Source organism: Osmia lignaria, chromosome 11 (genome assembly GCF_051020975.1).
Source record: "Osmia lignaria lignaria isolate PbOS001 chromosome 11, iyOsmLign1, whole genome shotgun sequence".
Lineage (NCBI taxonomy): Eukaryota > Metazoa > Arthropoda > Insecta > Hymenoptera > Megachilidae > Osmia > Osmia lignaria.
Genome location: NC_135042.1, coordinates 6,261,544 through 6,289,040, shown reverse-complemented (window position 1 = coordinate 6,289,040; position 27,497 = coordinate 6,261,544). Strand labels below are relative to the sequence as shown.

Here is a 27,497-nt window from a genome sequence, read left to right as displayed (position 1 = left end):
AATGAAGAATTAAAAGCATCGTGTCACGGGATGAAAAGTTGCGGGAAAAGTTTCTACTGAAAATTTTCAGAATTTTCCTACCGTCAATTTGTTCACTCACGCAGTGGATCTTTTTTCCCTCGTAAGAACAGTTCGCTCTTAATTAGACCTTCGTTGGAGGCTTACCTGAAACCGAAAAAGAGAAGGTTAGAATAAGGTTTCGATGTGATTGTAAAAAAAAGAAAAATCAGAGCCGAAGAAAGTGAAATGTCAACAGCGAAAAACCGCCTATTAAACTTTCCCTCGTTTCCGCTTTAAGGGTGGACGATCGAAACAGCGATCGCAATGTTCCCCGTGAAAACACCCCTTTCGAGCCCTTTGGACCGTCCCCGGCTCGGTTGGAAGCGAAATGGCAAGGGGGGTAAAAGCTAAGACATTTGGTCGCTCGAGCGTAAAGGAAATATCTCTTAGGTTTCTGTCGGTGGGCAGAACCCGAGGCTCCTTTCCTTTCTGGCCCGCTTGTTTGCCCGTTCTCCTCCCGAGGGGCCTAAAGCGCGTAATGAAAATGGCTCCTCCCTCTTTGTCTCCCGCAATTCCACGCAACCCCTGACCGCAAGCTCTTTCTTATCTAAAAATGGCCCTGATGCCTTAGCCACCCCTCTCGTTACGAGCCAGTAATAACCGGCGTACCCCGTGTGCCCCTGTTACACCCTGGCCGATACATCCCGCGGAATTGTCATGTGTGTCTTATCAGATGGATATTCCTTTGTCTGTCCTCGGGAATCGGTCCTCTTATTGCGCGACGTTGGATTATTAGCTTGCCTGCTCGACGACCGTGTCTCTCGATGCCCATATCAAGAATAATTCTAAGGATCTAATGGGCTACTGACAGTTATCTCTCAGAGACTTGTGGGGGTTCGCGTGGCGAGATGATGAAAATACTTTATCTTCGAGATGATAATGAAAGATTCGATTATAAAGCTTCTGGTTATTCGACTACAGCAGGGGTCGCAAAACTGTTTGATTATCGATCACCTAAAAATCTTCGAAGTCTTTTATTGATATACGGGCAAAGATTAATATGATCGTTTATCAACAACACATGATTTTTAGCAAGATTAGCAAGATATCGACCACTTTGGCGACCCATATGCTGGTCTACAGCACAAATGATAATTAAATGGTAAACTGGTACGTTTGGAACACTGTACGTGTTTCAGGGTAAGAAAAAGCCTTACTAATGTAACGTAGCTAAAGATACAGTGTATCTAAGAATAATCCCCGCCGGCAGGACGAACCTTTCATTATGGTCTGGTAATAACCACCGCGCAACCATCTAGCCTCCAACCACCACCGGCCACGACTCTGTACGTCTACGTGTCCGGTAGATCCTGTTGCCAGATAGGATGAGTTCGCTCGGTGGATCGTGCAGGGAACGAAGCAAAGGAAGGGTGAAAGAGAAAAAGAAAGGCGGAAAGCAGGGAACACGGCAACGGCAGCGGCATACGTCCGTCGTTTCTGCTGTCGTTTATCACGAATCTCGTGTCCCATGGCCAGGACCAGTGAAACAATGGGCCAGGATACACACGCCTTCCCTACCCCTTCTGTACCGCCACCGATACCATCGTCCAGGAATTAAGAGTCCACGCGCGAGTGCGGAATATCTGCGAATCTCGCCGAGGGACTGAGAAGACTCGAAGAGTCACTCTCCTCGATGAATCGTCGAAAGAGATTTATTTTTAAGAAAAATTCAAACGTAGATTTTAGTATTAAGTGTTAAACGTGTTGGATCGTGGAGGAAATCCAGCCGACAATCAACTCGTTAACCCGCTTTCCGATCAATTTCAACTTGCACGAAGCGAGTCTGTGTCGGGTCCCCTTCGAATCGCAGGGCACAGAGAGAAATAGTTTGAGAAAGCCGTCTGCGTAGCCGGGATACGCGCGGGCAAGTCCATAAAGCCCCAGGAACATCGCAATCCCAGCAAATCCTTCGTCCTTTATCACCGGTGCGAGTGATCCACGCGCGGACCACCGCACAACACCGTACGCGTCCGATTCATTGCCTCCGGAATGAATAGACTCCATTTTCCCCGAGTGTTCCCGCCCGAACGAACCTTTGTCTCGTATCGCTAATCCTACCCGGTCTCCCTAATTTTCCTTTACGACCGTTAACCACCTCGTCTCGTCTCGTCCCGTCCCGTTCTGTGAATCATGAAACGGAGAGCACCAGGAAGAAGAAGGTTGAAAGCGTCGGAAGTCGGATCGTGTCGCTCTTCTCGCCTGCTAGTTAAAGACGGAGCTTAATTCCAGCCTCTTATCAGTTGCCACCTTCGACCTCGACAAGGCACAAGCCACTTCTTCTCTATCCTTCAAGACGCGCCCCGTTATCTTTGCGCTCGGTATTAGAGTCACGGAACGGGTATTAACACTTCGTTGGTAATTTTTAGCCTGGGATTAAAGAACTCGAAGAGATTTCATTCGCGTAATTTAGAAAGCACAAATCGATAGGAACGTTTCAATCCTAATTAATAAATTAATATTTCTGATGTTCAATTTTGGAACAGATTTGTTCCTCTTACAAGCATTCGCTCTTAGATGGAGATACTCAGACTGAAAGAGGTGCCAACGAAGCCAAAAGCGGTGCTTCTACATAGTAAAGGGAGTCAGGGAGCGAGGGTGGTGCTGGCGCAAGGAACCACGGGAAAGGGGGAAATTATCGAGGGAGAAATTAAAGGGGGCAACGAGGAACCGTGTAATCCTGCCGCTACCAGTAATTAGCGATATTTGCATATCTACGTCGGCGAGAGTGTCCCGAGCCACGGGAAACGACGGAAGAAACGATTTACGTGCGAATGGCTCTACTCTGCCTCCCGTGAAATTGACGTTATCATAAATAAGAAGCGTTTATGGACGCCAGATATTCTCGACGAGCGACTAAGACGAATTAGTCAGTGATTTACGAAACAGGAACAGCCGGTTGAATGATGTAACGTTTGGAATTTTTGATGACGCTTGAATTTTAACAGGAATCTTGAAATTGTATGTAAAATAAAAGAAAATTGTTTTCTAAAGCAACTTGCAAACTTGTTTGAAGTGTTAAAGACTCGAGGAGGGTGTTTAGCATTTTTGGAACTTTCAGATAAATTCGAAACGATCGGAGAGAAGTTTCAACGATAAACGTTTCGTTCCCGTTTTACATAATCGCGGCATAATTCGCAGGGTTTATCGTTCTTTCGTGTCCCTAATGCCTTGGAAAGTTTCTGAGGAAGGGCGTCGACAATGCCTCGTTAGTCGCTAATGGCCCCGTGAAAGAACTAGGATTAAGAGTTGTAAACCACCTTGCAAATTACCCGCTTCCCTTGGCTACCGTCTCGTCTCTGAATCGAATGACCGTAATACCGTCTCATCCGACAGGAAAACGTTATCCTACGCGACAACTTTAAACGATATACAATTTCCTTACGAAACGACCAGCTACGAAATTTCACTTCGAAATCAAGTAGATTTAAATAAGACTGAAATATATCGATGAATCAAATATTCTCTGTGCCAGATGAGTCCTCTTCACCTACCCCAATCTCGTTACCAGACAGTATAAATTTTCAAAAGGAAACAAGATGTTTGATCGTCCCAAGATGTTACTTGGTTAACTTGTAGCAAGAAGAGGTAAGTCGAAGGAACCTGCGAAGTCTGTGAAGTTTCCTCGAGAAGAGAAGGAAGTGGGCTGCGAGACCGCTAAAATTTTACTAGCAAACGGCCGCCCTCTTGAATTTGCATGGAAATTCGCAGTCGAGAGACGTACACGTTCTGAGAATTAACTCGGTTACTTCTAATGACTGAGTAGGACTGAACGAAGAAACTTCAGGAAACGCATCTTCGAGAGAAGACGATGTAACCTTTGCGATTTGAAAGTATCCAAATTATCCTCCACCAAGAATGTTCAATTTAAAATAAAAAATTAAGAAAACTGTCCCTCGTGTATTCAATTCTAATTAACGATAAAAAGTCCAGTTACCATACGGGATATAAATGTCACACTTTCGAGGCTGAATATTAACCAGCTCCGTTAACTGCAATTTTTACAGACGACCTGACCGTTTATTGCCAGAAATTTAACTACCGAAAAAGAGAAACGAGCAGTTTATATACCGAACGATGGGCGTGTCACGTCATCTCATCGAACGAAGAAAAATGTTTCAGAACGAGTTGCCTTCGTATTACCATATGGCTCTGGCGTAGACGGGAAAACTGCTGCGTATTCGAAGGGTTTGCCACAAACACGAAGAAAAAGCTTTACTTAAGTCCGTAGCGAAACAACGGCAGGCAACTCGTTTAAATTATGAAATTACCAAGTAGCAGCCCTGTACCGGTAAGCTTCTTATAGGAGTTAACTAACCTCATAAAATTAGCAGGTAGGTGTAAACTTCCTTCCCCCGGCAAACGACAGCCCTTCACCCCCGTCTCGCGCCCCTTACGAAACCTCCTGCACCCTGTTACTTTCTCCCAGAATCTACCTATCCTTCTCTTATCCCAGTTTCCCTTCGCGTCTCTCGACCTCCCGTCAGTTTCCGTCACCTCGTAAAACCCGGCCGAGACAATGCGAAACCGCCTTGGGCCCGACTTCAACCCCCCGAGAGCTTCTCCAACCCCTTATACACGAGGCGAACAACATCCAGGGTCCCGGGGTATAAACCCTCGAGCCGCGGTTTACCTTCTTCCTTCTGAAATGTCGTGGGCGGTCGACAGAAACGTAAGAGAGCTTCTTCCCGAGGAAATTTCCTGAAATGCCGGGACGACAGGTCGGCTTGTACACCCCCTCCGACCACCATGGTAAGTCGCGGATATTCGACCAAGATCCCGGGGAACGAGGGTCCGACCGGTGAAGAATGATTCTGACGACGGTTCGATGCTTTCCTTCGATCGGGAATAGTTTATAAACGTAGTCGCTTCCAGACCCGATTCCAGACAGATTTTCTCCCTCGGGACGAGAATAGGGGTTGGATGATCGTAGACAACGCGAGAAATATCAATAACCGGAGGAAATTTTGTAACGGAAGGGGAAAATATGTTTGTCTGTAATATTCGATAAGAAAAGAAGGGGAAATAAATAATATTAAGCAAACAAATAGTGATTTCCGGAAAGAATGATAAACCCTCGAATGGCGGACCATGGAGAGAGCCACAATTTTAATAATTTAATAATAATTTTCTGTTAAAAATTATTCCTCCAATATATGAAACTCCTTCGTTTAAAAATGATACAATTAACATGTTTCGTAAGTTTGCCTCTCGATTAATCGAGACTCCAGTGTTGAAGGGTTAACGATTGATCGCAGCAGGGGTAAGTGGCACGATATCGATTCTCCGGAGAAGGAAGGAGATGCTTTGCACAAGCAAGCCGAAATTGGCTGCTCGAATACGTGACTCAATTTTGCACGAGGATCGGGGGCTGATTTTCACCCTCGCGCGACTCCGCGAGACATGCATATTTAGAACAAACAGAAGCGCTGGACGAGCACTGTTTCTCCCCCTGCTTCTTTCACCCGATCCCCTTCTCTTTTTTTATTCGCGAGCCTCGCTTTGCATTTAAACACGTAGTTTGCTTAATTTATGCGAGCCAACCTCGCTAACGGGGAGGGTGAAAGGGTGGTCGCCGCGACTGGAAGGGCCATTCACGAGGTATGAATAGCGCTTCGCAACCGTCGAAACTTTGTTCGTTAAAAGGGAAAGGAGGATGGCTGCGTCTTGAACTCGCGAGGTTTCTCTCTTTTCGAGAAACCGGAAATTCGATGACTACTCGACGACTCGGCAATTACGGAACTCCACGTACGTGTACGATGGTGGTTCTTCGTCGATGCATGGAAAAAGTTTCCTCCGTTGCTCGTTATCCGTTTCTCTCCGCTATCAAATATTCAGGAAATTAATGGAAGCAGAGCAGCTTCTTCCCTCTCGCGTTTCCGTTAAGCCTCCAAGATCTTTCGAATTACAACAAGGGTTTTCGAAGGAATTTCTTGCTCCACCGGAGGATACACGCGTCGTTTACGTTAGAGTAATTACTAGATCGGCTCCGAGGCCCGGAGGCCGTCAACGGCGAATATGAAAATCCATTTCGGGGGAGGCACTTTCTCTGTTAGCGTCGAGAGCAAGGGTCGAGAAACTCGCGAAATTGACTTGTCTGCGTTTCGCCAGCGAATCCGAAGCAACCGTATTTACTTTCCCTTCACCCAATTCCAACCCCATCCTCCCCCGCGGACGACTAAGTAAAAGGGTGAAACAGTGAGCCTAGTTTAGGGGTAATGAAATTAATTGGCGGGATGTCGGCGAAGAAGGTGGTACATTCCTTATTAAACGAGCCTCCGATTTGCATTTGAAATTTTACCGCCAAGAAAACGGACCCGCCATCTCGAATTATAAAATATCGAAGGGGAAGAAGAAAAGGTTCGAACGGATGCAGCCAGGCTCGGGGAAGAAGTTTTCAGCGGCGAGAAAATAAAAGCGAAGCCTGCGAACGGGCTTACGGCCGATGGAGATTTACGGGAAAATTAAAAGCGCCTTGGCGGATATAAAATCGCAGCTTAAAGGGAAACGAACGAAAGACGGCTTAGGGAAAGCTTCGCGAGCCAAAAAATTGCGAAACGTTTAAACCCTTCCATTCGCAATAAACACCGACTAACCAAACTGTTACTCCGCGCGTTTCGCTAAAAACAAATTGAAATTCAATTAATCCTGGATTAATATTAATAATAGGCAGAGTAAAGTAGTGTAGCAAACTCGATGCGTTAAAGGTTCGTTAACAGCAGGTTGCACAGAGAGGGTTGAGCAGGAAATTGCTGACCGCAACGCGGTTCGCGTTGTTAAATTCAAAGTGTGGAGTGCAGTGGTAGGAGAAAGCTGGTCAGACAGACGCGTCTGCCTGAACTTGGACAAAAATTGCCCGCCAAATCGAGACGCAGCAGCCGCGTCGCATCGTGGCTGCGCGTGCATACAACGCCACACCCCGCTATTGTTAACGAGGACACAATGTCACGTATAATGCTCAATGATCTGTTCCGAGCCATTAATGCAACGCACAATGATGCGTGCGCGAGTCCGGAACACCGACACAGCAGGAAACGGAGAGAAAAAGAGAGGACCTGACAGTGGGTGGAGACAGTACGATAGCTTCAACCTTGCTTCATTTTTCTCTGAATTATTCTGTTAGTTGATTTTTTCACTTTTCACCCTCGACCAGACAGAAACGTGTCTATTGTTCCCATGAAATGAAAATATAGCTCAAAGTGTGTCTTTAACCCTTTGACTGCTATGGAAGCATATATGCATCAGATGAAAGCTGTCGGTGCAGTTTTTTAATCATAATTAAATAGAAATTATCAATGCCATACTAATTACCATATGTTATCAAATTATAATGATGTAATAAAACAATGAGAAAGAAACGAAATAAAATTTTAAAAAATGGTAAGTTTAAGCTTAGATTACTCAACAGTCAAAGGATTAAACTCGTGGGTGAGAATAAAGAAGATGAAATGACATAATTTTTGAAAAAGACGATGTTGAATGTTGCTTTATGGAATAGTGGAAACAATTCGATTCTCATCGACGTTAAATACCGAAAATCGAACGTGTCCGGAAATAGCGGACAGGTTCGAAAGAGACACGAGGCGAAACCGGCAGAGAGAGAGACAAAGAAGATTGACGCGTTTATCCGTCGCAGGGCCGACAGCGTCGACGTCTCGTTACATTTTTATCGAAACAAAGCTGTCGCCGGCTGATATTCAATTTCCTGGCGACGGAATGGGTCGTCCCCAGCGTGGTAACAATTCCGCCCGGCACAGACGTAACAAAGAGCGAAACCGCGTCGAATCGGAAGAACGAGGAGCGGCACGGCGCCGTTGCACACCGTTCGTCGCCGACGACTCGACCGGGTACCCTGACAGTATCTCCAGACTCGACGTCCCGTCGTCGCTTATTGTAACGCGTTCTCCTCGTCCACCGATACGAAACGTCTCGCGAAACTTCCGCTTCTGACACGCGAGACGATAACGCGTTCGCGGAACGACCGCTCGATCTGTCGCCGACGATCGAAGCATGCGGTTTACTGAAACGTGAAATAGTAAAGCGAGCGACACCGTTTGTTGGACCAACAGTTTTCATTTATATTTTTCTCTCTCACGAGTGCCACTCGGTAAGAATTCACGAGCCGGCTGACCAAACAAAAAGCACACGAAACGCAAGGGAGTCGGAAACAAACGCATCCGCGTTCACTGGCCGACACATTCGTCTTCGGTATTAAGTCGAGGGCGCCTTTGTTAGGCCGTACCCTCCGTGTGCCGTTGATAGAAAGGAAAAGGGAACTTCGCGAAATGCAATGCGTTTTCGGCGTCACGGTGGCCGCACTCGAAACCGCACACTGTTCCGTCGTCGCTCTCGTGTTTGCTTGCGGTTCCACCGTACAAGCGAACACGTTTCGCCGTGAAATCCGACAGGAAACACGCGTCCGGTCGCGATTCTACGTTTCTGAACCCGTTGCTGCTACGTTGACTGTTTACTTTCAACGCCTTACCAGAAAACTTTGACGTTCTGACGCTTGCGAAGGCCTCGAAAAGCTCTGCTCGCGAGATAAAAGAGAGAAAAGTAGGTAGAAAAAAGTGTTCGTAAACGGTGTGCCGTTGCTTTCTGTAAAGCTCTCGGTTGGTGCCTTAATTAAAGCGGTCCTCTCTCGAAGGGCCTTCCACTCGCGTCGAGAATCACCCTTCTCCCTTTGATGTTCGATCGTCCTAACGAGATCCACTTGAAACATTAAAATAAACGCACCCTTGCAGAAACTCTCTGCTACTCCGTGTTACATTTTACTCACGGTGAAACGTTTCGAGTAATTTCCATTTTATATAATTTATTAAATAAACAAAATTTATAATACACGAGCCGAACCTCAGCAGCCAGTGTCGCGAGAGGATAAATATGTAAATCGCAAGACAAGGAACGGGAAAAAAAACGCAAGGACACGGAGATGAGGAAAGTCCAACCGCGTTGAAATGTCGCGCGTTCGCCGTCGTCGTTTTATTACCCCGATAAAATCCATCCACCGGCAGAGACCGCGTCGCGAAACCAAGAGAAAAGGAATAAAGGGGTGAAAAGAGAGAGTGTGTCTGCGGTCTGGCCATCGAGCGTATGCGAAAACACGAAACGAATGACGGAAAGGGGGATGAGGAAGGTGGTAAAAGAGGATCCAGACGCGTAAAAAATGGCGATTGTTAATTAAGTCTGCTAAGCCGCCGGGGAACCGACTCGGTATCATCCGCCATTCTATTCTCGTATTTGTCTTGCGGCTCTTTCTCGCGAAATATTTATACGCGAATGTATCGATTCTCTTTTTCTCCACCCTCGCCAAGTTATTAACCTTTATCGAAAGGTATCACACGTGGGAGACGACAAACCCTAAATTTTTATCAAACTCATCACCGTGGTACGGTATTAATTTTCGATTTCCCTTCGTTCACGGGGAGGTTTGATTTATTTCAAGCTATCCCGTTTCTGAATTGCACTTTGAGTTGCACCGATGTAACCGATCAAAGGGAATCCCTCTGGGAATCGGTAACTCGAAGCAGATTCAGTTCTCCTGCATAGCGCGCATTCTAATACCTGTACTTCTGGAGGGCTATTTCAGCGCCCTTTGATATTTTACCCGAGTGTAACTCGAAGGCAGAAACCTCGTAGCGCGCGATTACCTCCGGCAAAGAGAAATCCAAAATAGAAACGCGAAATTCGTCTGTTTGGGGGATATATCCAGTCTCACTGACCAACCTAGAGCAAAAGTCCAGGGTGAGATCGGGGGGATCGCGATTAGCCGAGCAAAGCCGGCGAAAATGGAAGAAAAGAGGGTCGAGGATTCGGCGAGTCCAGCCACCGGGTCCTCTGGATTGAATTACCCTTGTATTCGAGTGGGTGGAAAACCGTGGCGCGGGTTCGGGCCACGTTAATTGGACGGATGATGCCGCTAAATCCCAGGGACCTTGAAAGTCACAGGAGAGACTCGGGGGAAGAGCGTCCGATTTGTCAGAAATTAGAGGGAAAATGGGCAAACGTCGCGTTTTTCGGCTGGTTCTTGGCTTCTAGAGAGCCAGCCAGAGGTCTGACGAATCCCCCCAAAGATGAAGACACCGGGGAAAAGGAGAATAAAAGTGGTGGATCGACTTATACTGAAGAAAAAAGGAAGAATCGGGTAGAGTTGATGCTCGTTAATCCTGGATGAGGTTGCTTCGTGAACGAAATTTTCACTCCCCTCTATCGAGGACCAATCGCGAGTCGAAAAACTCAGCAAGAAGATATTTCCCGGCTTTGGAAAAGCTTCGCGATGAGAAGAAGCAAGTGTTACCGCGTCGAAGATAACGATGGGAAACGAGGTTTTTCAACCTATCCAACTCTATGTTTTGACACTCGATGCGATAACCCTCCGACACTTGCGAAACGGTCGAACAATAAACATTTTGTCGTCTCGTCAATCGTACGATAAGGGGGACAATAAAGCTCCCCAACTGACTGGCTCGTAAAATTAACGACAATGACCTGGTCGCGTTCGTAGGAGGATCCTCCTCGACAAGGTTGCGTTCAAGGTCCCAGAATCCTGTTGAATATTCATAGATTTCGATACGTTTTCACAGATTCGCATTTTCCGAGATCGCGCGGACCACACGCGTCGTGTACGCCCGAGTACATCAAGGCGCCGGTTTCCAGCGGAATCCAAGCGTTTTCTCGCCTCTCAAAAGAGAAGAAGCGGAGGAGTGAGACCGGTAAAAGGAAAGGAGGAGGTGCGAGGAAAAGATCGGGAACGAGAGAGAAGCGGATCTGACTAAGTGCCAAGCGGACAAAAATAGCCTGCTACCAAGGCACCATGCTAAATTCACTAGGCAATAAGCGGCGACGAGGGGGATTTTAGCTCGCTCCTCCTCTCTCTTCATCTCGCGCCAGCTCTCCTTCTTTCATTCTTGAACCTAGATAAGGTAAATTATAAAGCAACGATAACCGATGTCAGAATAGAAAATGCGGGAATTTTCGGCGAGTAGAAAACGTTGCCTGCATCCAATTGACTACTGTCCGCTGCGAATGGAATTAGCTGCGGATCGCGCGAGATTAACCGTTCCTCTTCGTTCACGCTCGAAACTCTGTCTCGCGATAATGCCTGGTAAGCTGTAGAAATTGGATTTCGCAAATTAAACGCAATCTCTGTACGGGGGTGTGCGTGATTCCGCTAGTTCTTCGGCTCGTCCGCGGTTGGAAACATTTCCTCGTAGACCTAACCCTTGCCGCGTCGCCGCGATGCACCCGTCCAAAAAAGGAAAGCGGGATTTCCTCGTTTATTTAATTATTCCAGGCATCCCGGCGGGAATTTTAATTGCCGGAAATTGTGGCTTGCAACGCGTCAAATTCCACGCTCCGACGAAGAACAGGCTCGCTTGCATCGCGCACCAGAGGCATCCTTATCGTGGTTACATTACCCGAGGAATGTATTCGCTAAGAATTAACGTCTTATCGACAAGTACGTATGTTCACGCTGCGTGCAAGTAACGCTGGGGGATTAGAAAAAATCGCTTGTAAATTTATTTCCTGTGGTGGGTAACTCTTTGATTACTATGGACGCATATATGCGTCAAGTAAAAGCTATCCGTGCCGATTATGGACGCTTATATGCATAGTTTGTTTCTTGTGTATCTTAATCATCATCAAATAAAATTTATCAACGAATATTACTAATTACACACCTAATGATGTGATAAAACATTAAAAAAGAAAAAGAATGAAAAAATTAACTGAGAAATGAAATGGTAAGTATTATGAGATAAATGAGTTCTCTGAAATATCCTAGAGAACTTCCTCTCTTCAACGAGGTGTCTTTTGGACAAATTATCTAAATTGTTTCGCACAATACCAGGCGTGAAACAATTAACAGACGATTAGTGATAAAATCGGTGCTTAACGATCGACCCTTCAAGCGGAGAGGAGAAACGTCGTGGACAGTCCGGACGACAGAATATGCACTTCACGCGTCTCGTCGGGTACACACAACTCGAGTGTGTTTTCTCTCTTTCTCCGGCCGTGATTCAAGCGCGCAAAGGCGTGCAACGTGTTGGTCTAGCTGTGCAAACACACGAGGAGCGAGCGTGCAAATGCCCGTCGCCGATTGTACGCCTATCGAACACGCGCGAGTCGTCGCGACGTTCCATCCTCGAGACCGAGGTCTTCGCAATTACGTTCGATGAATGGACGACTTCGGAGCATAAATTAAAACGCGACGGCGTGGCATCGACAGCGGTGCGCTTCGCGCTTTATTCAATTCTCCGCGTTGCAGTTCGAGCCCTTTTCTCTCGACGGGCTGAACGAGACCATTGTGCATCGCTTCGACGAGTATATCGTTATAACTTCTGTGGTGAAGCAGAAGCGAGTTGAAGATGTCAAGTTAGACGCGCGCCAGGGTCAAGAATACCCAGCAACTTCTCTTGAAGGGGCGTTCGCGGTCAGACTGGAGAAGCTTCTTCCATCACGATGACGATACTCTTGCTGTCTAAATTTAGCGTGCTTCGTGTCTCTCCTGGCTTCCAGTACAGTCTCGAAACTGATTTTGAAATTTTCGAAGCTGAGATTTGGTAGAATTTTGTAGACTGTTTCAAATTCATCGTGATAAACTTCCACGACCGTCTGAAACGAGCGATATTCTTTTTCTCCGCTCTGAGGTCGTCCGCGAAACGAGGCGGCTTGCTGAATTAACGCGCTCGCAATTGCGGGGGTGGTTCGAGCAGTTGACTCGGTTCATTGCCGCAACGAGAGAGTCAGCCTAGTTGGCGGACGTTCGGAGGAGGAGAAGAGAAGAAGAGAGCGAGGGACACACGAGGAACGACCGCGATTATTGCAAGATTTATTGCTCCTCTTCGTTTCGTCTGCTCGCGCCTCCAACGGAGGGAACACGAACGGCGGGCAAAGTCTGCCGAACCTCTTTCTCTCCTTTCCTCTTTCGCCTTTTTCCCGCGTTAACGTTCGGGGACTTTTCTTTTCTGCAACTGCCTCGTTAATGCCCCTCGTCTAGACAAGTCTTCTTGCATCCTTGCAATTATTCGCGGAAACGGTAACGATTCGAGGAAAGAAGTCGTCTTTTTCCATTTCAATTCAGACTATTTAGTTTCATTTGCGAATTAATGGCATAATTAATACCGCTGGGCCCAGGAATGTTGTAAAAAAGAAAAAAAAAAAGCAATTCTTAACGAGCCTCTGTGATAATGATCGCATCGATTCCAATTAAATGACGAACGCGCAAAAAGCGGTAACCGAAATAAAAACCGACGATCGTGTAACGAGATCAATATCGCCAACAGGTAATCTGTTTTCTTCGCGACGCGTTACGTGAAAAATTGACGTCAAGTGTACATTGCGTTGAGATTCCAGTTTCCGCGAATCGGGCAAAAATAAGCCAGCACCGAGGGAGAGAACATCGATCCGCGTTAAGGATCTTTTATAGATAAGAGTTCGTCTACTCGTTCTTAGAAATAAGTCGTTGTAACCGTAAAACATGAAATTACTAAAAAGTTCCAAAGTGAACACGTCAGGCGACAGACAAAAGCGTGCTCCGCGTCGATTCGTTTCCAACTTCTCGCACGCTCGTGCTGTGCTTCCAGCGAAGCGTGTTACGCCTTCGAAGCTATCACACGAGCTGTCTTGCCTCGTCTCGCCGGCACAATGAAACCCATTGTGCACCACCGAGCATCCCGTGCCAGTCCCGTCGCGCGAGTACTCGCGACTTTCAGGCCCGTTATCGCGAGACGTCAACTATCGAGACCCGCTCGAGCGTACACCCTCGAAGCGTCTCGACGTCGCTCCTCCTTCGCGTCGTCTTCCCGCAAAGACGCGTCAGGAAGGTGAATGGTAATGTTTTTATGGTACGAAGTAAGGGAAGAAGGGGATGACTTCTGACATTGCCGCGAAACGATGCTGGAAATGAGGGGTGAGCTTTATAGATTCTGATCGAGAGGGTGAATAATCTTCGGGGGATCTTCTGTGATTTCTAGCGAAAGGAGTAATACCGTCGCGCCGTCTTCGAAACGACGGTAACAAAAATGATTTATTTTACAATCAGCGTCACAATTCGTATGCTGGTATTAAAAGCGAAGGTGACGCGTAATCGCGTGTTGCATAAATCTCGATTTCGAGCCTCGATAGCTGGTACTTTCGCAAATTGCACACCCCCTGTGTCTGCCATTCGACTGTCACGATTACCATGCATCGCGCGCGGCTATGCAGGCCCGGCCAAACAGCGATCGAACACGCGTCCGAGAGAGATCACGGCCGAACAAGCGTGATACAGTAATGACCCAGACGAGCTGCATCCTTGTGCCACATAAGCCGCCGGCTACGAAACAGCCTGCGTTACGCACACTCGACAGAGACCATACTCGTCACGAGCCTCTTTTATCCGTCCTGCTAATGAGAGTTATCTTTATGGAAATTCAAAACGAACAATTTCCTTTTGAAATTAATTTTAGTGATCATAAGTTAAGAGATATACTCTAAGGAAACTCCTTAAGAAAATAACAGTACGTTTAGATCATCGATTAAAATCACTAGGCACTTCGTTTATCAAAGAATGTCATTGCTCGCGTTTTGCATTGAAACGACTCGGTCAGTGAAAGGGTTGAAACTTGAATCGAAGGACAAACTGGAAGGAAGAAAAGGAGAAGCTATTTACAGACATCGTTAGCAGGAGATACTCTACATGCGATGTTGGCACTTCAATCATCGTTAAGAGGCGAATATGTACTTGGTACTCTGACGCTGCAGAAAATGTTGGTTCGATGGTGCGTGCCTGTCGAAGGCAACGAAACGGAATCCCGGAGGAAGTGTCTGTCATACTTGGACAAACAGGGAGAAGCAACGTCTCGCTACTTTTATCCGACGTTTCCACGAGAAGACGATTTCCATGAAGACGATATTCCAGGAACGCGTATCCACGGATCCGTGAGTCCTGAAGGAAGACAACGAAGCGAGCAGAGTAGCCGCCGATTAGACATCGCCGAGAGAAAACGCGGCACCCTCGATTTCGAATTCCTGACGGGGGAGAGTAAGAAAAAGGAGACGCGCGACGAGCAGAGGGCAAAAACGAACGCTACCCCCCGTCTTCCGTATCCATAAACGCAGAAAGGCATAAATAAAGCGTTCCTTCGTTTCTTTCGACGACTCAGAGACGCGACGGTAAAGCTGCGAGTTTTATTTCACTCCACCGAAACGACGCGTGGGAGGAAATTATACAGGGCGTTTCATAAAAGAGCTTTAGAAGATTCTCGTGGAGGGGATGGAAAATATTTCAAGATAGAACGACGCGACTTTAAAGACTATTCTCACCCCTTCGACAAACTTTGTCCCTCCGCCATCGATCAACTATTTTTACAAATCGCGCTTCGTTATTATTTTCCCGGGGGCCGAGGAGTTGCAACGCAACAACGCGACCAGGCGCCGCGAGATTTACGAGCGCGTAAATTAGCCGAAACGGAGTTTCCGCGATGCTGCCCTCCTACCACCCCTCGGGTAAAGACTCGCGAGATTTCTACCCTTTCAGAAGCTTGGAGGGGAGAGAAAGAAAAAGGAAAGAAAGATCGAGTGGCAAGGTTAAACTTTCCCTTTCGTTCCCACCCCCTCGGTTCCTTCTCGTGTATCGCGAGGAGGAACGAGGCAATTTGTCCTTCGACAAATTAATTTCTTAAAATATGTAGCCTGCCCGTTGTTGCAGGCAGCTTTATTGCGCGAATGCTTTATGATCCTGTACTTTTTCTTTCTTTCTTTCTCCTTCCCCACTGACAGCCTCCGGCGAACAGCCCTTCGCTTTCTCTCCTCGCGCTGCCCCGACCGCGTAATTAAAAGAGACCCTTGGCTGCCTCCTTCGATGCCCCGCGAATATTTTATATTCGCTCGCGTACGCCACTCGAAAACGAATTTCGATCCTCACCCTCCTCCATTCGTCCAAAGATTTCGACGTCGAGGGGAAGAAGCGTTCCATTACAAAGCGATGCTGCGTATTCGAGTGTCCTTTGACGAAAATTTATACGAAAAATACAATCGCTCGCAAAATTCTTCGTGCGCACCCATAAAGAAAGCTTGTTTCATTAAAATATGGCTATAGTTCGAGGAATCGTTCAGGGACGATTAATATTCTGCTACGAAAGGAACTTTGTCGATATTCAAGAAAAAGCCCATCGATCTTCAGACGAACTACGATGACTTTTTCCTCAATTTTACCGGAATTTTCTTCTCTACCGATAGAACGGTCAGTTTCTCTCAAAGTAGATCAAGGAAAAAACGCTGAATCGTTTTTACCCAGGCCAACTTTCGACAGAGAGAAAAACCTTCTCCTAGTATCAACGTCACGCGAACTTCTCATCGAGAGCAGGATACATCGAACCGGCATCGATACACCGGAGACTTTTTACCGTGGACCATCGACTTAGAAAACCGGTCGTCTTCGAACGGAAAAACGAGAAGTGTCGCGCGATTTCAGATATGCCCCGAGCACCGTTAAACAATCGCTTCCGTTATCGAGACGCGACGAGTTCAATTTTTGAGGAAGACCTCCGTTAAGCTGCGGGATAAGGCGAGAGGAGTAAGCGGTTTTCGAAGCGGAGAAAGCTTGAATCGACGACAGGGTATACCGTGGGTAGCCACGCGCAGCCCACGGTCGTTGCATTCTGTATGCAACTGGGTCGCGAGGAAATGCATACGCACCGTGACGGCGTTCGCCGATCTCCTTTAACGAGTAACGCGATTCACGGGATATCTCGAGTGAAGAGGCGTTTCGATCGGTACGATTGATGAAAAATTGGTAATTTAAATAGGGACTGTAGTATCTTTTCGCCAGAATTACAGGAAAGCCATGAAAGCATCGAGCGGGTCTGAAAGGAAGACAAAGAAAATCGAAAGAGCCGATGATCGACGTTTCTATCGGCGATAAAGCTCGATGCCAGGGAACGCGTCCATTGATGTCACACGCCCTCACAGTAGTTTCTTTCACCCCGAGCCACGGACACCGAGCGATAAAAGGTTCCGTGTAAGACCCGGTTCGGAACAGCGATCTCCATTGACGTTGCCCTCCTACGAGCTTGCTTCTCTCTCGGTCGGCAAAAGAGACGGATAAAGCGGATAGCAGATGCACGATAGTCGCATATACACGGACGCTAATACATAACAGAGCCGATACGCGTTTATTTCTGCTGCCGCGTTATTTGTGGAAGCCCGATAGCGCGACCGACCAACACGAGAGGAAACCAGCATCTCTCGTTCGAGATAGTCGCGAATAGAAATTAATTAACCCCTTCGCGAATTGTCCGCGAAATTTTGGAATATCAACGTCTGCGCATCGAATGACCCGGAAGACCTCGCAATCTTCTCGTTCGTCGAGAGATCATCCGTTCCTCGGTTCGACTGAATTCGAAACCGGAATGGGTAAAGAGAATCGAAAGGTTCGAGCCGGTTTTCCCCGATCGACAAAAGTGCATGCTGGAAAAATCAGCTCGCGACACGGTGACCCGTCCTCCTTTCGCGTTGAATTCTCGGTGCTGGGCGACGAAAGGGGAGCGAGAGCTGCATGCGCGGCCTCGTGCACGCGATAAACCGCGGAAAGTAGGGAGAGACTGGTAAAAAAGCGCGCGACCGAGCAGCCTGCACACGCTTTTCGACTGTACACGGCTCGAGCTGTCGCCGAGAGCCAGCGAGGCTAGCGAGCGGAGTCGACGATACCAAGCTGCGAGGGCATTGGCCCCGCGGTGCAATGGTGCAGTGTGCAATCGAGGCGCACGAAAGAGTGAACGAGAGGAGGTTAAAAGAGAGGAGGAGGTAGAGGGAAAGGGGCTTGCATCTGCGCGAGCGCGTTCGTGTCGTCTGCCAAGCGATCCGCGAGTGGAACCTTGAAGCGTGGATCGCGTGTGGGTCGAAACGCGACGCGCTCCAACGGAGAGGTGACAAGTAAACAAGTCTACAAAGTAGGAGAACGGCATCCAGAGAGGAGGGAGGAATAGTAGATCGTATCGTCGACTGCAAAAGAAAAAAAAAAAGAAGAAAAATAAAACCCTTTGTGTTCGAAAGTTCGAATTGAATTGAAGTCGCTTCGAGTTCGAAGCCAAGAAACTTCGCCTCGACGAAACGAGGGCAAGAAGAAGAAAGAAGAAGAGACGATATCACCTGACCTATCCCCTTTAAAGTCTCTTTTCATGGAATTGTAGAAAATCAAGGGTGTATTTAAATGGAAACTTTATTTCGTAATCATCCTTATCGCGGCACGTAAAACTGCCCGGGTGGCTGGATAAAAAAAAAGCAATTTTCCACAGACACGAATGTCGCGTATAATAAAATGGTTGGCCGATGGAATCGTGCGTGGCTCGGTATCCACGTCAGCAACGTGCACGGACCTTCTGTACTGGCGGTGCACCGACGAGGATGGAAACTCGACGTTCATGAAATATACAAGAGACACGGTTCGAACTGGCTCTCTCGAGCGATCGACTACCGTGCACGACCACTGGGTCGGTCCAGCGTCGCTTGAAAAGGATATCGGGATGGATCGAGTCTGGTCCACATTTATCCGCGCCAATGACGAGGAGAAAATCGACACGAATTCTAACACCTCTTTGAATATAAAATATAGTACTTCGTTTATCGGAAATAGAATGTTAACGCGGTACTCCAAGTGTTAACAGGTTTTGTCAGTAATGCACCAGATAAGATCGTTCTCACTCTAATGGAACGAGTTTTCAACGTCAAACACGTTCAAAACGTCCGAATATCATAGAATTATGAATAAATATAATTTATACAGAATTGTCATGAAGAAACACGTTTCCGAGTCTGAAACCAGAATTTCGAAAACGCATTCAATCAGTTAGTCGACGACCGTGATATCCCGTCAAAGGTCCTTTGGCGACTTTCTTCCCCTGTCGCTTCCAGAAGCCTGCTTTCTTCCCACGAAGAAAGAACCGGGTCCGTTCTTGCGGGAACGCGCGAAAAACTCGTCTGGTCTCGCCTGCCCTCCCGCTTCGGGGCTGTTTCTTACGACCTGCCTCCTTTCTCTCTTATACTCTCGGTTTCGCCGGTAAATTTATTTGGTGACGAAGGGAAACGAGCGCCCCGCGTACGTACCATACGTCGATTTTCTTAAAGTCGACACCTTGACTTACTATAATAACATGAAAAAATGAATAATATATTCGTAACCGCGATCACCCGTTGCTCACCTTCACCCGGGTCGCGGAATCGAAAACATCCGGCTACGAGTCGCTGAAATGGAATCACTCCCGTTGAAATATTTCCCCCGAAATCCGTAAAGCAGATCCGCGAAACGTGCCGACTACATAAAGCGGAAAATCTGCAACGGAGACAACGCTGGAGCGTAGGCAGCGAGCAACGACGAGAAGGTTTTATAGCAGCATCCATTATTAGAACGGCGATACGAGCGCAGCTACTACGCTTCATAAATATAAATTCGAATGCATAATCGATGAAAGCGAACGCCTACCAAGGCGACAGCAACTGCATGACAAATGCACGTCCGTGTGCAGTCGTTCCTCGTCGCTGCGTGCAATCCGACGTTACCACGGGGTCGTATCACCCCCTTCGAGCTATCACCAGAGCAACCCTACCCTGTTAATAGATTTCTGATGATTGTGTATCGTAAAAATAAAGACTACGATCGGGTCAAAGATCCCGAGACGTTGCAACGGTCAAGTACCCCTAACGACATCGTTTATTCCCTTCTTCCTTGGAAAAACTTAAGCCGTTATTAGAAAAAGAGAAATAGAGAGGTTTCGTAAGTTCCAGCGCATCGTGGAACATCAATCAAGCTCATTGATCAAGTCGATGTTCTTCGATTATCCTCTCTCGGGTCAACGTCCATGAAAGAACGCGTTCATGCCTTTTTCCGCTCAAACGTCGGGGCTTCTCGTTACACGCGTAACTCTGCTCGTGCACTAATCTCAGCGGATTTTTCATTCGAAACGAGTGGAGCCAGCCACAAGCGGATCATTGTCGGCTCGAGACCCGCTTCCAAGGGCAAGGCACCCGGTGGGTGCGTGGATACGCCATTGTGCGTGTCGATGCACATACGTGCATGCTCGAGCCGCATAATCCCGAGTTCAAGTTTAGCATCCTGCTTCCCTTCTCCTCCGACGCTTTGAGAGGAATTCGTCTCTCCGGAAAGCGTGGCAACACGAACGACTCTTTTCTCTTCAACCCCCCTGGTGCAATTTAAACACAAAAGGGTGGTTTCTGATTAAAATCGTTTGCCTTGATTATTTTCTATAGTATTAATAGAGTCGCGTTCGTTTACCTCGAGTTACGATAACATTTATTTTACGGATAAATTGAATTATAAAGCTATCCATTCTTTGGGTCATCGAGTTTTCCCTCTTCTCCTTGGATTCATTTCGAACCTCCACTTGTCAGTCCTCCACATCGAACGTGCCAAATTCCTGCTGAATCTCGGCGAAAGTCTTCCCCTTGGTCTCGATCATGAAGAACATCAGAAATACCACGCTCAGGGTGCAAATTATGGAGAAGATGAAGAACGTGGGCGCGTTTCCGATCGTGTCGGTCACGGTGGAGAACGACACCGTTACCGTGAAAGCTAGGATCCAATTGAAGAAAGCCGCGCTAGAGGAAGCTACACCCTTCAGCTTCGCAGGGAAGATCTCGCCCATGTACGCCCACGGTATGGGACCTATTTTCATCGAAAGATTAACCGACCCTTCTGATCGAGATCGAGATTCATGAAATCGGAGATCGATGATCGTTGTACTAACCGGCGCCAAGACAGAAGGTCAGGATGTAGAGACAGGCAGACGTGAGTGGCAACCAAGAGATGTGAGAAACCTTGTCGGGCTGTTTGTTCTTCACCAGGAAGAAGACACCGAGGGCCAGCAAGCAGAGGGACATCGCGCCCATGGATAACATCATTAGGAACTTTCGACCCAGCTACAAAAACGACCTCCCTTGTTTTAAATGATCCAACCTTGAACACCGTGCTCGGTAAGATTCGAACGAGCACGGTGTTCGAATCACCGGAGGGTATCTCAACACCTTGTCGACCAACAGGGCCGAGACAACGCAGGCGAAAACTTGGACCACCGCGAAGATGACCACCTGAAGCAGAGAATCCATCTCGACGCCGGTCTGCTTGAATATCGTCTCCCCGTAGAAAATCACCGCGTTAATCCCGCTGAATTGTTGCGCGAACATCATCCCGTACGCGAGTCCCAGGGTTTTTAGCACAGGTTTCTTCAGGAACACCGACAGTTTCACCTTCTGCTTGTGGCTATGTTCTACCTGTTCCTGTTGAAACACATTAGAAATTCAAAAATACCTTAATCAGAGTCTGTCGCTCTGAATAGGTGTCTCTTGACGAATCCAAGGACTAACTTTGAAAGCGTCGATCTCTGAATCGAAATTTGTGTCCGGTCCACGGAGGAATCGCATACACTTCCTCGCGGAATCCTCGTCGTTCTTCGACAAATGGTAAAGCGGACTCTCCGGCATGAAGATCATGGCACAGGCGAACAGAATGGGCGTCCCGCCGCACAACGCCGACGTCCAGATGACGCTCCTACTGTAGCCGCAGCAGTAAGCGTACAAAATCCCGATCACGAGCAATAATTGAAAGAACACGCCCAGAGTGCCTGATCGAGGAACACAGATTCGGTTTAGACTTTTCTTTAGAGCTATCGTGATAGAGGAAGATTATTCAGATTCCAAGATTAGAGCGAGAGCGAGTCGAGTACAGAGAGAATGAAGCGTGAATCACCTTTCTAAATGGAACGAGATAGAGATAGAAGGAGTTATTGCCCGTCTGTCCTCAAAAGGCATATTCTATCATTACTTTACCATTTAGAGAAGCAAATACTATCGTTCGAAAGCGACACATCAGATCATTCCGTACCCAATTTCTATGTTTCCAATTGGATACGTAACGACCCAAGATCACATGATCGTACCTCTGATCTGCTTCTCGCAGATCTCAGCGGTGTACATCGGCGCCGCGACGCAGCACATACCCCCGCAGGCGCCGATTAAAAATCTGCCAGTGATCACCAAGCCTACCACGGACACGGCGGAAATGATGAGGAGCCAACCGAGGAGCATCGGTGGTACGAGCGCCAACATCGTCCATTTTCGGCCGATCTTGTCGATCAAAAATGGCACCACGATCATGCCCAATGCTGCGCCCAGTGGAAGCACGGAAGCGACCACGTTGGTCGAGAACACGTTGTAATTGTACTGGCTCTTCAATATTTCCACGCAAGGCGCGCTCCATCCTAGACTGGTTCCCAACGAGAATCCACCCAAGCACGCTAAGAAAGCATCGATTCGTTCAAATTCTCAAACTATTCCCGTCCGATAACAGAACCTTCGTTCGTCGATCGATAATCGCGCGTTTCGTAGCAACACATTTTATCAACGATAGGTTAGACACGGTTTATCGGAAAGTGAAGGAGATTCGCGCGAGTGTCGATCGCGTCACGAAATTTGTTCAAGAGAGAATAGAGAACCTGCTGTCGCAGCCATGTACTGAGGAAGCCTTCTCCTGAAGAGCTTCTTGAAGTCTTCTTTGTCGTCTGCCATTCTTCGAAAATCTTGCTGTCGATTCAAAATTCCGTTCGTTTGTTTCTCACGTCGAATCGATCCTTCCTTCTATAACGCGATCCGAAAATAAGTGCAAACTATGGTTTGTCTCGCAGCTTTTCAAATCTTGATGTGATAATGAAGGATTAAACGCGTTAAAGCATGCTTAGTTGAAAGTTTCGGGAGGGGTTGACGCGCCCTGTATGATCGTTCTTGCACAGAAATGGGCGTCGAAAGAAATAGTACATGGAACAAAGGTTGAAGAGAGAAAGAAAGGAAAAGAACGATCATCCTAACCCGACGCGTTTTCGCGCTCCAATAAACTTGGCCGGATAGAAAGGCTCGTCCTGAAGGGCGATACCTGCGGCAGAGGCCGTATCATCGGCACAAACTAGGAGAGGGGTCGACGAGGAGGCGGTAATAGGGATAAGGTCCCTTCCTCACGCCCGGTTACTTCGGCTAACGACATTCAAATTCCATTAGGGCAGCGCGATGTGCGGCTGACAACTTTCGGATTACAGATCGGCTATCTCTTTCTCTCGCCCCTCGACGCAACGCTGAAAGAAAGAGCACCCTTGTCGAGATAATGGCGGCGAGAGAAAGGGGGGGAAAAACACGGCAAGGGCCGAAGAAAACGAGGACGATTAAATCGCGAACGCGGACCAAGGTATTTAAATGAGTGCATCTACATTTTAAACGTCTCCTCGCTGAGATTCCCTCGCGACATCTGCGAATTTCTTGAATTCCCGCGAAAATTCATCGCGGAAAAAGCTCGACGCCGTTTTCCGTCGCCTTCGGTGAAAACACTAGGAAAGCTCGATGGTTCTAGTAAAGTTCCTCGAACAAATGAATCCGGAAAAATCGGAGGAAGATAAAGAACAGGAAAATGCAGTCTGCTTGCCGATAACGATACATGCCCGAGTGATCGAGTACTCGAAGAAACGGCACGTCGTTACGCGACTCGTCTCACTTGATCTTCAAGTTTCAGGAATTTTGATAAAACGAAGGTGAAAAACCGAGAATTTCAGTCACCGTGATTGGTAGATGGCTCGACTGAGGATAATTGCAAGGTATCGCGAGCGAACATTGCCTTTTCTCAAATACCCGCCGTTTTTATTCGCGCCGCGTCCCAGCCAGCTCCCATCCGCCGCGCGGGAACGCCCATATTTGCATATAAATATAAGTAAAAAAGTGTATTTGCATTTAAATGTCCGACCTGGGTCCGGGGAGTTGTTCGGAGCTGCTGGTCGGAAAGTTCGACGACATCCGATCGAAAGTTCGAAGATACAACCCGTGTCTGGAAGGAACTTAACTACGACACCGACGAAAGGTCAATCGAGACCTATCATCGAGTCTGGCCGAGAAGATTGCGGGTTCCTTGAAACGTTTGCTTAAACCAACCGATATTTTCTCTATCGATCAACAACTTAAACGCGAATTTTTCAAGTTAAAATCGACGTTCGTCGCCGGACCTCTCGTTTTATCGGATAAAGTATGAGCGACGTCGGCTGAAATCGCTTTTCCGATACCTCGTCTAGAAGCATTCCCCCCTCATCCTTTTCTCCGTCCTATCGACTCTACTTCGAGAGCATCGATTCTACGTGTAAAAATTCACGTGTGGTAGAAAATTATTAAAAATGAAGCTCGTTACACGGGTGCACCGTTTGCCCAAGGCGCCTGGGAATGCAGGAAAACGCGTGCCTCGTCGCGTGTCATCGCGAATTCATCTTCTACACTGCCAACGTATGATTCCCGTAAATCGTCCCATAGAAACCGATCGTAAGCATCGAATTACCCGAGCCCATGGAATCGTGGCGTTGGACGAGGAACGCGGTAACAGCAAATTAAGAGGCAACAAGATCAAGAAGGAGGAAAAGTAACGGGTGGTTCGAGCTACTCTAATCGCGGCAATTGCATCCAATTATTCGTAATCGGTCCACCGAGGTATATAAAAAGCTGCTTTAAAGAAAAGGCTTTTGAACGGTAGCCTATCAAGAAACCGGTGGTAGCCGTCATTTTTCCATTATCTCGTTCGATGAGTTGTCGATAGCAGGATCCGAGCTCTGAATAAAACGCCCCGTTACAAGACTCTCCAGAGAGAAAGAGACTCTCGCCGCGTTTTACATCCACCGTGGGCGTATCTTTCCTTTCGCGTATATAGAAATTGATGGAACTGTCGGGAGGGAAGGCGTATAAAGATCGACGAGATTCGAATGGTACGCGTCATTTGGGAGCCGTCTGCACCCACCGGCGTATCCTTCAAACCGGGTAGAAATTGTCCCGGGTACGTTTGCTTTCCACGACGAAGGGACACGTGATACCCGTTGACACGTTTTCTTTCGCGGAACCCATTCAGCCACGAGGGGGAGGGCCTCGTTGCATTCTTTAAGCTTTCGAATGCAGTCACGGAAATTGCTGCAACGCGAACGAGACATTCCGGTTTGGCCAGTGTGTCGATCGCTATCGACAGAACGTGGTTGCTTTTAATAAACTCGTTTTCCTGACGGCGTACACCTTGTACATGGCAAATCAGCCATACAATGTACTCAAACCTGCAACTTTGCTAATATGCCCGCTATCAGCTTGCCGATTTAACACGTTCGCGGCTGCTGAAACGTTTGCGAGCAAACACGTGTTCAATTAGAACAAATATGTGAAATAAGCTTGCATATTTCTTTTTTTACATTCTACTCCCGGGAGACAATAGCCGAAGCATCTAGGTACGGTGTTTTCGTTCCGCTTTCTCCAAACACAATCCCATCTGAAATTCGGATCGGAAAGAAAAGCTTGCTCAGCAAAGGGAAATACGACTATCGCTAGCACTAGCGTTCATCGTCCCCTAGCGCACGGCAGACCTCGAAACATCTAGGCAGCTTACATAAGCCCCGTCGACTGACGACTTGGCTTTGCTACTACCTTGAAGTCGGTCGTTGTCTCTTGCAACCGCTGCATGCCGACGTCGTATGCATCGAACGTTCTTTACAGCCGACTGGCAATCAAGACTCGCAACAACGCTCGCGGACGAGGCGGGGAGGAAGGCGCAGAGACAAGAGAAGGCGAATAGATTTCAATTTCAACGTGGGAATGCATCTTCTTCGATGGTATTGATCCTCGCGGGACGGATAATAAATCGTTGATTCGAGGTTCGTGCGTCCTGAGGAGACGTCGTTAAGAAGACGATACATACGCTACGACTCTTTTCTCTCTATCCTTTCCTCGGCTATTATTATTCCTCTGGCGGATCGCGAACCGAACGTTCGCCTAACGAGCCAATCTCGGAGCGATTGAACGTTTAACGACAAGCGTGCCGTTTTTAAAGTCGATGCAAGGAATTTTAAGAGAACGAATCCTCGAGCGACGTTCACATTTGGCGAATTTTTCATCGACGCGAATTTCTTTGCTCGAGAATATCCGGCAGGCTGACAGTCGAGAGAATTGTTTCGAGAAATCTGATCGAAACGTCGAGACGACCTAATTTCGGCAGGGGTAAAACGTGACCAGGGATGGAAGCAACGCGCGTTCCTCGTCCACCCTCGCGCAATCGATTCTAACGAGAGAGGCTTAGGACGGCCGATCAAGCTCGTATAAATCACCGTTCCTTCCCCACGAGGTGTTAAGGCGGACGGGAATGGTGTTCCCGATAAAAGTCACCAACACGTGAATCCCTTTTCCTCCATCCCAAACGACGAAACATTATTTTTCCTACCGGATTACCTACCGTCCACCTCTCTTAGAATTAAATAGGATTGTTCAGTGGATTTACCTGCAACAGAAAACAGAGAGACACAGGTCAGATCAATTGGATCAATCGAGATTATTATTAATTTATTTTAAATCAACAGGATAGATCCTTCTCGCAGATATGTGTATAGAGAGTAAATTGCTTAATACACCTACTTTCTTCAACCTGACAAAACTTATAATATCTCGAAGCTCGATATCGCTTATCATCAACCCACGCATTGTTCGCCTGATGTAAGGGGTTAAACGAATCCTGTTTTTTCTCCATAACTTTTCAATAAAGCACTTTGGGATCCATGTTCGCCTAACGTTTCTTACTTACAGCCGTAAAAGGAACAAGCAGTATATAACTAATGGTAATAATAACCGACACAATAGCCAAGCCGCTCTGGCGTTGATTTACTTTTCACGCTCGGCTACGTGGTCGTAGAACGCCTACGACGGATAAAGTGCTCGAGGGGCTGTTTCTCGCGTGCGACTGCGATGGTGCGTGAACGATATCGGCTACGACGCGTCCAGAATCGACGATCGAAAGGGAACACAAACCGCGTAGCGTACGAGAGACACGCGAGAAAAAGCGAGATTACTGACACTCGCCTTTTCCACCCGTTCACGCTTCGTTTCCGAGCGCGAAATTTTTATCGAACAGGGCACAGCCCGCGTGTTGGCGGGCGAGAAAACGCGGCGCACGGATAATTGGCAATTTCGATCCATTTGTCAAAGCCCGACGCCTGCACCGAACCGTGTGCCACCGTCCGGCTACTTGTAAACGAGCCAACGTGTCCCCCATAAATTGCTGCAAATTCCAGAACGGCCCCCGCGCCAGTTCTCGCGTGCTGCTCGAGTTGTCTCGATGATAGAAGAAAACAGCGCTTTTGTTTCGTCTCCTCGAGACGGCTTACACGCTTCGCGGATCAGCATACCGCGCCGTTGTTCCGCTTGGCCGCGAATTACACAGCGGCATTGATTTTTCTCGAGGATAGGAGAAAATCTTGGGTTAGGCGTGCAAAGCAAAACGCTTCGATCGAGATTACACGCTAGCTTCCAATTTACATAACCACACTCTGCTCGTGTATTTCGATAGAAAACGTGCTGCAGGCCTAACGCGACCCCAACGAGACTGTTAACGCTTCGACGGC

The 27,497-nt window shown here is 47.6% G+C and overlaps 2 protein-coding genes across 5 annotated transcripts in view; both read right to left on the bottom strand.

Annotated features, from left to right (window-relative positions):
* The window catches only part of LOC117604025 (headcase protein), a 120,508-nt gene that overhangs the window by 42,134 nt on the left and 50,877 nt on the right, over window positions 1-27,497 (bottom strand). The window lies entirely within an intron of this gene.
* heca (hdc homolog, cell cycle regulator) overlaps window positions 172-27,497 on the bottom strand; it is a 42,055-nt gene continuing 14,729 nt past the window's right edge. The window contains exons 2-7 of one of the 3 annotated variants that reach the window (XM_076690914.1): window positions 22,545-26,380; window positions 21,990-22,346; window positions 21,418-21,674; window positions 21,142-21,330; window positions 20,802-20,973; window positions 172-20,719 (exon numbers count right to left, since the gene is read on the bottom strand). In XM_076690914.1, coding sequence (XP_076547029.1) covers window positions 20,442-20,719; window positions 20,802-20,973; window positions 21,142-21,330; window positions 21,418-21,674; window positions 21,990-22,346; window positions 22,545-22,617 — 1,326 coding nt within the window. In that variant the 5' untranslated portion in view covers window positions 22,618-26,380 and the 3' untranslated portion in view covers window positions 172-20,441. Of the gene's footprint in view, window positions 20,720-20,801; window positions 20,974-21,078; window positions 21,331-21,417; window positions 21,675-21,989; window positions 22,347-22,544; window positions 26,381-27,497 lie in introns of all 3 variants that reach the window. The other 2 variants (XM_076690912.1, XM_076690913.1) reach the window with 2 other exon arrangements.